The 14166-nt window shown below is 42.5% G+C and overlaps 1 protein-coding gene across 1 annotated transcript in view; it reads left to right on the forward strand.

The window, feature by feature from the left end:
- Positions 1-14166, forward strand: part of LOC145401032 (uncharacterized) — a 222872-nt gene that overhangs the window by 108396 nt on the left and 100310 nt on the right. The window contains exon 3 of the mRNA XM_080273410.1: positions 571-696. Within this exon, the coding sequence (XP_080129536.1) occupies positions 571-696 (126 nt within the window). The remainder of the gene's footprint in view (positions 1-570; positions 697-14166) is intronic.

Here is a 14166-nt window from a genome sequence, read left to right on the forward strand (position 1 = left end):
TCTGGAGGGGTTAAAGAAAAGATTATCACTCCTTACAGTTTTGCATCACTGCACTTGCCTTGTTGTTGTGTAGCTTACATAGTGATATTCAGGACATTCCTTGGCAATGATTTATAACGTTTACTTACTTTAGGCTACACTTTCCTTGCTATTACTTGTTTTACTATGTTGGATCATCACTTAAATTAGCCTAATACGAGCTTAACCCATAAGTAAATACAATTTAGGTATTCCCAGAGCAAAGCTCAGTGATATACGTCCGACTCGCGTGTTGCCTCTCTGTCGTGTGTGTGTGTGTGTGTGTGTGTGTGTAGATAGATAGATAGATATTAGATAAATAGATGGACAAATACAGTACATAGAAACATGAACAGGACTGGTTAATTCAATAGTATGTACAATCAGTGGTGGCCTTTAAAATCTCTCCTGAAGTCATTCAAACTTGTTAATACAACACTCAAGGAGTAGGCTATTTTCAGTCTTCTAATTAGTTAATCATATTTTGATATTGTTTTAAGTAATTTTTTGTTTGTCTGATATTTAGAACTAAAAGTAATGTTGATTTTTCAGGAAAATCACCTGTGAGGGTACCAGACGACCGACTTTATGAGCTGATCCAGGATGTGAAAGTGGAATTAGAAGAACATGAACTCCCGGATAATGAAGTCATTGATGATCTGAATGATTTGGACTACGGTAAGTTTATTTTTTATTTTCCGAACCATATCATTTAGTCATGGAGAGACTTGAGGAAATATGGCAATATAAGCCCATAGCTGCAGGCTTAGTGATTATTGAGGGAATCATCCCAATACAGCCAGAGTTGAGGAGAGAGGTGCTTCATTGCATGAAAGTAAAATAGCAATATCTGCTATTTTTCATATAATTGAGGAGATTTTAGGCTGCAGGCAATACTGGAGATAAGGCTGTATCTGATCCAGGTGACCTTACAGTGTCACCTGCTTCATACCAATTCACCATCTTACACTGTCACCTGCTTCACACCAGTTCACCATCTTACACTGTCACCTGCTTCACACCAATTCACCATCTTACACTGTCACCTGCTTCACACCAATTCACGAGACTTTCATGGTGCTGTTTTGTTTTTGCACAGATGCTCATTCTACCATGTCTGTGTTTTTCCAGTGTGTGTATCCAGGCTATCTCTCCATCAATAGTCAGATGCCTGAATCCTGGAAGGGGTGACCACTAAAACAGGTCGCTTCCATGTCACTCTTCCGTTCTCTATCAAGCTGCCTTCTCTCCAACTCAAGCCACTGTTCCTCGTAAATTACACCTCATTCTTCCGTCTCATCCTTTGTCTTTCCCCAACATCTCACTCTTATGCTCTTCTGGTCAGACTGTCATTCTCCATCCACTCCTCATATCCAGACCGTCTCAGAGTATTTCTCCAAATACTCTCAGTCACATCTGCATCAGTACCACAATACTCCTTCACGTCCCTATTTGTCTGTCTGTTTTACCACGTAACCTCACATGTTCTTCTCAAATAACTCATTTCCACTGCTTCCAGTACATGGAGAAAAGCTAAAAGCAGAGTACTGGATCCAGTTTATTTCAGTGTTTTTCCCATCAGGGCATCGTCAGGAAAAACATCAGTTGACAGCACTACTCCTTGAGGGAATGGAGTGTTGTCCAATGGTGTTATTCCTGAAAAAGCCCTGGTGGGTAAAATGTTGAAAATTCAGGATTGGCCTGACATGAATGAGGTGATTCAAAAAATTTGTTTAAAACATTAATTAAATTGGCATTTTTTTTTTTTACATGAAAACATTAATTAAATTGGTATTTTTTGACATATTAAATCATGTTATAAGTGTCAGAAATGCATAATTTCACAAGCTGGTATACTTATGTGCTATTAATTCTGAGAAGGTATATATAAGAAGAATATAAAAGAGTATGGATCAGTTGGTTCAAGGATTGTGTTGGTAAGACTGAATGTAGAAATACAATCATGGGTGATTGTGTATGTGTTTGTGCCAGCGCAAGATTGTGCAAGCAGAGTGAAAGGAGTTCTGGGCAAATGTGGAAGCGTGCATAGAAAAGTTTGAGAGGAATGAGAGAGTGTTTTTGATTGAAGACATGAATGGAAAAACAGGCAATGTAAAGGTGGATAGTACAGTAGTTGGTAAATGGGGTTTCCATGCAGAAGTTGGTGAGAATGGTAGTGCTCTAGTGGACATTTGTGTGGGGAGAGGTTTGGTGAAAGCCAATACCTTCTTTAGGCACAATATGATCCAAGGGTATATGTGGTGAGTGATGAGAAGGGTGAGTGGTGAACTGAATGAATGAAAGGCAGTGATTGATTATGTGTGTGTAGATGTGAGAATGAGAAGGTATGTAACGGATGAAAGAGCACACAGAGGTCGGAGGAGTGGACTGTCTGACCACCACTTGGTGATGGGAAAGTCAAGGTACAAATGCAGTGAATGAACGGAAGGACAGGAGGAAGTAGCTCATACAAAGAGGGTAGAAAGGTTGCAAAGGGATGGAAAAAAGACAGAATATAAGAGAGAAGTAGAGGAGCGATTGAGTAAATATTATTTGGAGCAGATGGGGGAGGTGGAAGGTGTGTGTACGATACTCACAGAAAAAATCTTTGTAGCATGTGCCTTGGAGTGTGGGGTGAGGAGAAAATGAAAGGGGGTGCAAGGAACTGCAAGGTGGAATGAAGAGGTGTGAAGCTGTGGCACAAAAGAAGAAAGCATATAGTGAGTGGATGGGAAGCAGAGGCATGGCGTAAGTTGAGAGACGGAAGAAAGTGTTGTATGTAGAGAGGAAGAGAGGTGAAAAGATTAGTAAGAGAGAGTAAGAAGGGAGTGGATGAGGAATTTGGAAGGAACTTAAGTGTAAATTGGAGGGAATGTAAGAAAATGTTCTGGAAGAAGTTAAAGAGAGTTAGGGTGATAAAGAAGTTAGTAGGGGAGTGAAAGATAAAAATGGTAGATTGATAGTGGAGAAGGGAGAAAAAGTGACCAGGTAGAGAACACTTTGAGGAAGTGTTAAACATTGAGAATGCAAATAAAGTGAATATAAGCGGTGAGGAATGGCTGGGAGAAGAAAGGAGGTGAGAAGGGAGGAAGAGATCAGTAGGATGGAAGTGGTGGAAGCAATAAAGAAAGTCAAAATGGAAAAAGACCCAGGCATTAATGGAGTCTGTGGTGAAATGCTGAAACATGGGGAGAGATTGTAGGAGAATGGATATGGAAGATGTACAGATTGGCTTGGGAGGAAGGTAGAGTTCTGGGGGATTGGAAGTCAGTATAATTATTCCCTTGTTCAAAGGAAAAGGGGAAAAAAAGTGCATGGTAATCACGGGCATTTATCGTAGTGCAATAGAAAAAGAAAATGATTGGATACTTGTTGACAGAGTTAGGAAATAACAAATGAAGTAGTTGGAGAAGAACAGGGAGGTTTTAGGAGGGGGAGAGGTTGTGGAGATCAGATATTCCTCTTAAATGTTGAGTGGATAAGTTTTAAGAGAAAGGAAAAAAGGTATGCGGCCTTCGGGGATTTGGAGAAAGTATTTGACAGAGTGGATATACAAGGAATGTGGAAAATATTAAGAATATACAATAAATACTCATTTATCCAATGTAATTCAGCCAAGCCCTATGATGCATAAAGCAAAATGCGGGATATTGCACAGTACGCTCCCATCAGCTCAACATTTAGTGTTGAGTGGGATGTTGTGCTACTATCTGTCTTGACCCTCAGTCCTAAAAACTTTCCCATGAGTAAAAGATGAAAGCAAAGCATAAAATACAATTCACCAAGCTCTCATTTTTCGACCGATTGTTATTCAACAATTCGTTGTTTCGACATAAAAATATACCCTTTTTTGTTGTTCGACATGGTTTTCCCTGCCATTTCAACAATTCAAACTGCGCGCCACCAGATAGATCGGCTTAGTTGTCTGTCCCCTGTGCTCTGCCTTCTGATTGGTTGCCTCCTCATCTGTCTGCATTTCTTTTTGGCCTCGTCGAACGCTGTAGCATTACCACGGCTCCATCCAAGACCCCTACCATTACCCCTGTCAAGTGCAATCATGTGCTCACCAACCTGAGTGAATGTTTCTTTATTGCATGGTCAGGTGACGATTGGAGTTGCCAGATCAGAACTCGGCCACCTTACCAAACTCCTCAGTTTTCATTACCAAATTCATGAAGCATTAATTATTTATACAAATGGAAATAATCACTCTCCTTACAATTAGCAGCATGTTGATTATTTTTGCACTATGTAGGCTAGCAGATTAATCAGATAGAGCAGCTTTTCCACCATCTCCATCCTCTGTACAGTACATCCCCCTAGTACGCGCCTATATGGCGGCAGAGGACGTCGCGTACTAGGAATTTGCATACTGTGAATACATAAACTTATGGGAAAAATTACATATGGGCGGCACCCCCCTTCATGGGCAACCCTTGAGACACCTTTCAGACCTAAGTGTTGAACTATACAGGGAAACTGTCTAAGACATATTACCTAAGATATAGTAAACCAACAAGATTATGTCTTTACTAGGTAAATCAACAAGGATATGGCTTAACTAAATCAACAAAAATATGGCTGCTCACCTTTACCTGTTATCGCTTCTTGGGGGGGCAATGTCGCGTACTCGGGGTAACCCCGGATTTGGGCCACTTTTCGCTGCCTGTCTCGCTTACAAGGAGTTCAATTCGTGTACTAATAAAAAATACACTAAAATAAAAAAAAAATAGGTCCTCGCGTACAAAGAGGATCACATACTCGGAACTCGCGTACTGTGGGGATGTACTGTATCTTCATATGTGTGAAAAATCCGTTTAGTAATGAATCATGCTGATTCATTACCAGACGAATTTTTCATTACCGAATTGCTCTGCGCATGGTAATGACAAATACCAAATGCCAACCCTGGTGATGATTGCGCCAATGATTAACGAACGCCCTTAATGCACGATATTGCTTTGGCACCAGTTTTACATAGTGCGCATCCTAGTTTGCACTAGGTTAGGTAAGTTCAAATCAGTGGGGGGGTCCTGGGGGCAAAGCCCCAAATTGAAGTTTCAGCACTTCCAGTTAGGCTTTCAATTCTGTTTATGGTTTTAAATTGATTACATTTGAGTTTGTTTGGTGTGGTGACATCATGTCCAGTTGGCGGGATCGGCAATAAACACGCTATCGAAGTCGTTCAGGAGGCTTTATTTAATATCGCTAAGAAGGTATACTGTATTTCGTTTGTTCTCCAATTTTTTTTTTATTGAAAATCAAATGTCAGTCATCTGAGATGTTTGTAGTACTAGAATAATTTTCCTTGGGAATGTTTGTCTATAAAAGAACAGCTCAATCCCTGTGTCGCTTTCATTCATAGTTACTGGTATTTTTTTTATCTTTATTGAAAATTTTTCGAATGATGAAGATGGTCAGGAACCCAACCTCCCTATTTGTTAACAATCTTATGGGGAAAATCAGTTCGTTATTTGACCAGTATGTTATTCAGCCACTTTTTATGGAATGCATCCATGTTGAATAGTGGGGGAGAGCTGTACACTGTACAGTATTGATACAGTATGGTAACACTGTACAGTACAATCCCAGGAAGCGGGAAGCTTGGGGAATTTTCCTTCCTAATTACTTATTTTTCCCAGATATCTGATACAATAGTCCCTCATTTATCAGGAGGTGTTCATTATCTGGATACTGGACCTTGACTTTGTTAACCCGTACCCATCCGTCCATCCATCATGCAATCCTGTGTTGCCCCACGAGGAGCATAGGAGCCCAGGGCTATGCAAGTTGGTCCTGACATTTAAGATGAAAGTGACCAGCCTCACTCATCCTTGAGTGGCATTACGTGAGCAGTAAACACCAACCCCTTGGATATAAACCTTCACCAGCTCAATCTGATTGGAGCACCGTATTACCCACTAAACCACCAGGTGCCAAAATTTGGTTACATGGTTATCACCAAGTGCAGTAAATGGTTTTCAGGTGTACAGGAAGCCATTAGGCGTGTCACTCAGTGTAGAGTCACCCACAGGCAGAAGGAAGAGGAAAGAATGAAGGAAAGACAGAAGAGGGAGGTGAAGTCGCCCGTAAGCAGAAAGAAGAGGAAAGAGTGAAGGAAAGAAAGACAGAAGAGGATGGAGGGGAAAAAAGGATGGAGTAGAGGAAAGGGCAGACACCTGAGAGCAGCACTACATCGAGTGAGAAAAAAAAAAATGCTACTCCTCTGGGCTGGCCAATTTTAGATTTTTTGTTTTCTGGCTAAATGGGCTTAACACTAATAAAAATAACCAATAAAGCCAGAAAGTTGGTTGAATCGAGTTGGGTTGGTGCCACTCTACCTCTGAAGTTTCGAGGTTACTGAGGGAGCAGAGCAGCTGTGAGCTTGTGAACTGAATTTTTGTTTTTTCTTTGCTAAATGGGCTTAATACATCAATATAAGATCCCTGGCACAGATAAAAGTAATCAGAGCCATAAAGTTGGTTGAGTCTAGTTGGGTTGGTACCATTCTACCCCTGAAATCTTCAAGGTTACTGAGAGAGCAGAGTGGCTTTGAGCCTGTTAACCAATTTTGGATTTTTTTTTTTTTTTATATATACAGTATATATAACCAAAAGGACTTAATACATCAGCATAAGATCCCTGGTACTAATAAAGGCAATCACCAAAGCCAGAAAGTATGTTGAATTGAGTCAGGTTGCTTCCACTCGACCCCTGAAATCTTCAAGTTTACTGATAGAGCAGAGCAGCTGTGAGCCTGGAGAGACTGTCTCTCACCTCCTGCACTGCTAAATCAGTGTTGTAAGTGTAGCAGAGAAATGTCTGAAGTTAGCAAGAGACATCATTACCTTCCATTTTGCTTGGTTGCTTGCAATGACTTCTCAGTGCTGCAGGACGTAGATCTACATTGCTGGCATTTCAGGGGGGAACACAGATCTGTGTCGCTAGCGTGGTATGGGTTAAACCATTATCCGAATTAACTTGCTGTTATCCAGATGTAAAAGTACCCGAGAACTTTGGCCGGCCAGCCAACATGTTCAAACATTTGGTATCGTGGCTGCTTGGCTCGAGCTGTTAGTGGGAAGTAGGCCTTAACACACAACCGGGGCTAAAATGTCCCTCTGCCTCAGTACTGAATGGTCAAAGCCGTGCACTCATCCAATCACTCCCAACGAACCTCCAGCATCCATGTAAGACGACAGTAATCCACAAGCGGTGTCAAAATATCTATATGCATCCCCACCGAATATCCAAAGTCAAGCGGCCACTGGCTTAGTCTTTCCTAACTGTCACCGAGGGTGCAACACAGACCGCAAGCCATGAGTACACGTTCAGTGACACAGTCATCTGTCTCTCTACTAAACGTCCAAAGTCACCCTGTCACCCTGGAGTTGTGTTTCCGCAAAGCCACCGGGCATCTAACAGACCACAAGCCACGAGTAAATATACGGTAAAAGCGTCTGTCTGCCTTGTGGCAGAAGGGTGAATATTGTGCCCACAGCCTAGCTTCTTCCTTCTCCCTCCATACCCTCCTGACTCCCTCCTCACACCCTGTGTCCCTCCTCTCCTTCGTGTTGATAGCACTGACTTATGAGTTTATATATTTTTTTGTAATTCATTCGAATACCATTGGTCATATCGAAATTGCAAAGTGACCACAAGAAAGCTCTTGAAATTCTGCATCTAGGCATGTACTTAACTCATGGAAGGTGCTGGCAAAATTTTTCTCTAGGATTGTGGGAAGTTATATGAAGGTAGGTTTTACTCCTGAACACTGTTTATTCTCACTGCATTTCTGCACCTTTACTCATCAGTTTTCTGTGTTTTTATTAGCTTATAGTGTAAACATCAGCAAAGGTGGCATATTTATATAGGCCGTGGAATTTTTTTTTGTGACCTGGGAACATCTATCACTGGTGTCAGATAACTGGTTATCCAACCGTTCTGAGTTTTTTTGTGGATGTTTTTTGTTTATGCATTGTTTCCCTGGTGTTTAATATGGGTAATCTTATGTGGGTTTTGATGTCTAAATATGGCAGATTGACCTGAAAGTGCCAAAATCAGGAAGGGTACTGTACATACAGAGCTGTATAGATAGGCTGTTTTCTGGTTTTCATTGTTCTGTCTATCTGTCTAGTGCCAGATGCCTCAATCCCGTACGGGGTGGCCACAAACAAAATGCCTCCACGTCGCCCTGTCCCCCGCCATTTCACTGCCCTGCTCCCAACTCACATTCCCCTCTTTCATATACCTCTCCACTCCATCCCTCCATCTCATCCTCGGCCTCCCCCTCCATCTCCCCCTCTCCACCTCACTCACATACACTCTCCTCGTCAGTCTCTCACCCTCCATCCTGTCCACATGGCCATACCACCTCAGTGTGTTACTCCTAATGCTTCCTATCACATCCACATCCACACCACAACGTTTCTTTATATCCTCATTTGTCAGCCTGTCTCTCCATGTGACTCCACAGACTCCTCTTAAATAACTCATTTCCACTGCTCTCACTCTTGACTTGTGTCCTTCCAACAACGTCCAAGCTTCACTTCCATACGTTAGAGTTGATATCACAATACTGTCATGTAGTAACTTTTTCACTTCCATGCTCACTTCCCTGTTTCTTATCACTGCTTTCAAGGAACCAGCAACCTTTCTTCCTTGTTGTACCCTTTCAAGCACTTCACCCACCAAACTTCCATCCTTACTCATCACACTCCTCAAGTACTTAAATGTACTCACATTTTCATTTTCCTCACCATCCAACCTCACTGTGCTTTCACTGACTTCACTTCTCTTGAAGACCATAACTTTACTCTTCCCTGCATTCACCTTTAGATTCCATTTCTTACACACTCTCCCAAACTCATCCACCTAGCCTTGCAGCTCCCCTTCATCTTCACTCAACAACACAGTATCATCTGCAAACAACAGTACAGGGAGTTTCCAAACAGTACCCTCTCTCGCTAGGGCCACTCCAACATCCACTGCCCTACCTTGTACCTCTTTTATTACCCCATCCATGCACAAATTGAACACCCATGAAGACATGACACATCCCTGTTTCAGCCCAAACTTCAAAGAAAAAAATTCACTCAGTTCACCATCCACACGCACTGCAGCCTTAGCACCATCAAATGTACTCTTCACAGCATTCAATAACTTCTCATCTACTCCATATATTCTTAATACAGTACTTTCCACAGTCCTTGTCTATCCACCCGGTCATGTGCTTTCTCCAAATCCATGAAAGCCACATACAACTTCTTTCCCTTCTCTAGAAACTTTTCCACTAAAGATCTAAGAATGAATATCTGATCTACACAACCTCTTCTCTTCCTAAAACCTCCCTGTTCTTCTCCAACTAATTCCTCTGTTAATTCTCTAACTCTGTCAATAAGTATTTTACCATACACTTTTCCTATTACACTAAGAACACAAATGTCCCTATGATTACCACACACTTCTTTTTCCCCTTTTCCTTTCAATGTTTTTTCCTTTTTTTGTAGTTTTCGTGGTGTTTAGCATTAATTTTGATATTCCTATTAGTCTTTTGATGTCTAAATATGGGAGATTGACCTGAAGGCATTACCAAAATTAGGAACGGTACTGTACATGCAGTAGTGTGTACAGTAGGTAGGGTGTTTTGTGGTTTTCAGTTTTTTTTTTTTTCATGGTTTTCTTGGTGTTTAGCAATACTTTGGATATTCCTATGTGTGTTTTGATGTCTGAATGTGGCAGACTGACCTGAAAACAGCATCAAAATTAGGAGGGGTACTGTACATACAGTAGTGTATAGGTAGGGTGTTTTTGGTTTTCAGTGTTTTTTTTTTTTTTCATAGTTTTCTTGGTGTTTAGCATTACTGTACTTTGGATATTCCATGTGTGTTTGATGTCTAAGTATGGGAGATTGACCTGAGAACAGTGTCAGTATTAGGAGGGGTACCGTACATACAGTAATGTAATGGTAGAGTGTTTTTTGGTTTTCATTTTTTTTTTTTTTTCATGGTTCTCTTGGTTTTTAGTATCACTTTTTATGTTCCTATGTGTGTTTTGATGTCTAAATATTCCTGAATGACCAGAAAACACTGCCAAAGTTAACAGAGGTACTTTACAAATAGGTTAGATATAGGGTGGAGGTTGGGTATAGGTAGGGTCTGTGTATAGTAAGGGGGCTATTGTTCATTATCCTGACATTGCTACTTCCTGGACATGCCTTTGGCTCTGTTATGTCGGATAAGTGAGGGACTACTGTACGGTATATACTTTTATCTATCATCCAATCCAATCCTACCTTGCCCCATGAGGAGCGTAGGAGCCCGGGGGTAGGCATGTTGTTCTGGTATTTAACCCGCCCCGTCCCGGCAACTTTTCGACCACTGTTACCCCCCAATCCCGGGCAATTTTCGACCTATTTTTTTTTTGCTTAAACTTTCGCTTTTGGTCAGAAACAATGGCCGGTGGCAAAGAAAGTGGTCCCTGGGGTCCCTAATTAGCTTAACCAGGTATGCGATGGTCCCACCTGGCCCCATGTTCTCCCTATGCGGTGTGAGCATCAAACGTTTTCTATGGTATTATAAGTTTGGGAAACCAATGAAAGTAAGTAGAAATGAATTTATTACAAACATAAAAACATATGATAAAAGAGTATATTGGATTTTATACAAAAATAGAGCAGAAATAACCATTGTACCATCGTGAGAAACGAGCAAAATCGGCCAACTTGGTTCCCATGAATCGCTAACATTCTAAAATCATGATACATATAATTTTTTTTACTTACATAATACTTCTACAATAACATTATACCATTTTACATTATATTGAACTGTTTTTACGTATTCACAGGCCTTTTGATAACATTTAGCGTAATGCTAGCGCTAATTTACGTAGTGAGTGAACTCGCTGTGACTGTTGTTTCAACTCGTATTGTGCTTTTTCTACTAACATAATACCTTTCTAATATTATTATACACTTTTCAACTTTATAGAACTGTTTTGAGATTATTTCAGGCCTAACGTAAATATATAGCGTAATAATAGCGCATAATAACACACACGGTGAAGTCGCTATGACAACTAATTCAACTTACAACCTATTTTTTTACTTATATGATTATTCTACATTAACATTGCACATGTAAACACTTGATATAATTGATATTACATCATTTCTGAACGTACGATGGAACTTAGCGTCATATTTGCGCGTACTTACACAGGGAGTGTTATCGTGACATCTTTTGTTTCATCTTACACAAGTAATCAACTTATAAAATACCTTACTGCTAACATTACAACATCATCCACTGTATATAATTCCTATCACATACTTACTGACCAGAATGTGGGTGTACTCGTGACATCAATTATGACAACTTACAGTAATGTTCAACTTATACGTTTTATTCATGCTAACATTACACCCGTTTCCACTTTATTTCCTTGCTATCACATATTTTCTGACCAGATTTACACAGTGGGTGTAGTTTTGATAACAATTCTTTCCACTTACACTAATTCTCATCTTATACATTACTTTTCTGAAAGAATAACACCTGTTTCAACTTTATATTTGACTTAGCACCTACTGACTGGCCTTACCATTATCATGAGCGTCATTTCGCCTTCCCACACAGTTTCAGAAGTGTACGAGATTATGGTATTCCTTGAAACAAGGCTGAAGGCACAACGCAACATTGCACTCGACACACTCGTATCTTGTGTCTTTTCTCTGCGTTGATGGTCTGACTGTCGAGTGCTTACATACATGGCAGCGACGCTGGGGTTTACGACGGTTTGGTTCGGAAGGAATTGCGCTGGGGTAGTGGCGGTCTGCAAGACGTAGGGGAGTCTGAGCAGCACGGGGGGCGCGGGGGCGGTGTGGGGGTCTTTCCTGGGCATGCTTGGCAATTATTTCACGTGCCAGCTCCCTCACAAACCCCTCAAAGGTCTCGGATACTCCGGTGGTCATTGCGTGCAGGTAGTGGGCGTTCAGGACCGTGATGTCGAGCAAGTGGAAAAAGAGTTTCTTGTACCACTTCATCGTTGTCCTGGCACAGTCAACACTTGAAATCATTGAGTCTGACTGATCAACTTGCCTCATGTTCAGATTATAGGCAAGTACAGACTCTGGTTTCCATACGTTGTGCCTCCTCTTGCTACGGTGATCCACGGAGTCTGTGCGGTGCATCAGGGGGCTGTGAACAGTTGATAGGAGGCAAACTTCCCTGTTGTGGTTCCACAGGGTTGCAAGGATGTTATTGGCCTGGAAGAAAACCACCTCATTCTTGTCAAGTTTCCTCCCTATCTTGACCATATGGCGACGGTTTCTCTTGACTGTACCACAGACTCCGGTGTCGTGTTGGTGGAGGAACCTAGCGAGAAGAGGGCTAGTGTACCAGTTGTCCAGGTACAAAACATGACCACGATGAAGGTACTCTTCTATCATTGTCTTCACCACGGCCCCAGAGAGTCCTATACTCCGATCTTCTATTATATATGTCTGTGCGCCCGTGTACAAGACTATGTCTTGCACATAACCAGTCTTACAGTCACACATAACAAAGATCTTGAACCCGAAACGGTGTCTCTTGCTGGGTATATACTGCCTAAAGGAAATATTGCCTCTCCACAACACAAGACTCTCGTCTATGACGAGGTCTCTGTAGGGATAAAATGAGGAGCGGAACATTTCCCGTAAATGATCAAATACCAGCCTAATTCTCCTCATTTTATCGGTGTTATTTGCATTGGCTGGATCATCTGCATCAAAAAAGTGGAGGCGGCCGAGAATAAACTGAAATCTATTACGACCCATCACCTTTCCAAAGAAAGGTGTTAGGATGATTGGGTCCGTTGTCCAATAGGCAGGAATTTGATTTTTCTTCACCACACCCATCAAGATTGCCAGGGCCAAAAATAGGAACATCTCTGATATAGTCACGGGAAAGTCATACTGTTCTGCATGCTTGCTTGTGGTTCCTAGGCGTTCACTTTCAAGGCGCTGGGATTGTGAAAATATATTTGTCTGTTATACTATGCGCCCAACAAACGCCTCATCAAAAAACAAGTTGAAAAAATCTAAACATGACGACCCAGCATTTACACCTGGAGCCGTGCAACCTGACCGCCACTCCTCAGTGAACTGGTGAATGATGGGAGTAAAATTACTCCCATCCTCCCAGTTCCACGTGACACCACCGTCTCCAGCCACGTCACCATCGTCCCCTTCGTCAGGGTGGGGAGGTGAGGGTGGTGGGGGAGGTTGGGGAGGTGGAGAGCGGCGCCTCTCATCACTCGCACTTCTCTTCCCTCTCACTTTTCCTTTGCCCTTTCCCTTCCCTTTCTTTCCTTTCCCCACATCCTGGGGCTGTGGGGAGGAAGTTTGGGCATATTCAGGGGCGAAAGAAGTGCGGGGGAGTGACTCAACCTCCTCTCCCCTAGGCCTACGAGCACCACGTGCTCGTGCTGCCTCCCTCACACCACTGGCCCCTTCACCCCGCACTACCCCCACACCACTCTCACTTTCACCCTGCGCTGCCGCCACAACACTTTCCCTTTCTCCCAGCAATCCCACCACACCACTTGCTACTTCCCCAGACAAAGTACTTGAACCATACCTTAGGTGTCGTCTCGCCCCACCTTCTGATCCACGTGGTGATATTTTTTCCTTTCCCAACCACTCGGCGATATCACGTCCTAGCCCTCCGTCATCCTCATCGTCCTCATCCTCGTCCTGATCAGAATCGTGATGGAGAGATAGCTGTGCACGTGGTTGGGGAGCAGCCTGGTCTTCCCTTGCCTTACGGTATGTCACATACCGCGTTTTTCGGGGCGAAGGGACCTCCTCATCACTGCTACTTATTTCTTCCTCTGGCTGGACATAATCGCGATCCACCACATCATCATCGAGTGGAGAATCACTGTCTCCAGTGAAGGCTTCCAGGACGGATGCAATTTGCTCATCTGAGAGACCTTTCCGCGCCATGTCTGACCTGGGTCACTGCTGGCAGGTGAGTGACCGAGACAAGGGCGAGCGCGGGTCACGCGGGGTCTAGGACGCTGCCCGCCTGGCGGCAGGTAGGGGAGGCTTGGGTACCCGGGCGAAACGAAAATCTCCTGTGAATTTTGAAAATTGTGGAAATT

The sequence above is a fragment of the Coenobita brevimanus genome, chromosome 6 (assembly GCF_032717465.1).
Source record: "Coenobita brevimanus isolate Jiangsu-jjx chromosome 6, ASM3271746v2, whole genome shotgun sequence".
NCBI lineage: Eukaryota > Metazoa > Arthropoda > Malacostraca > Decapoda > Coenobitidae > Coenobita > Coenobita brevimanus.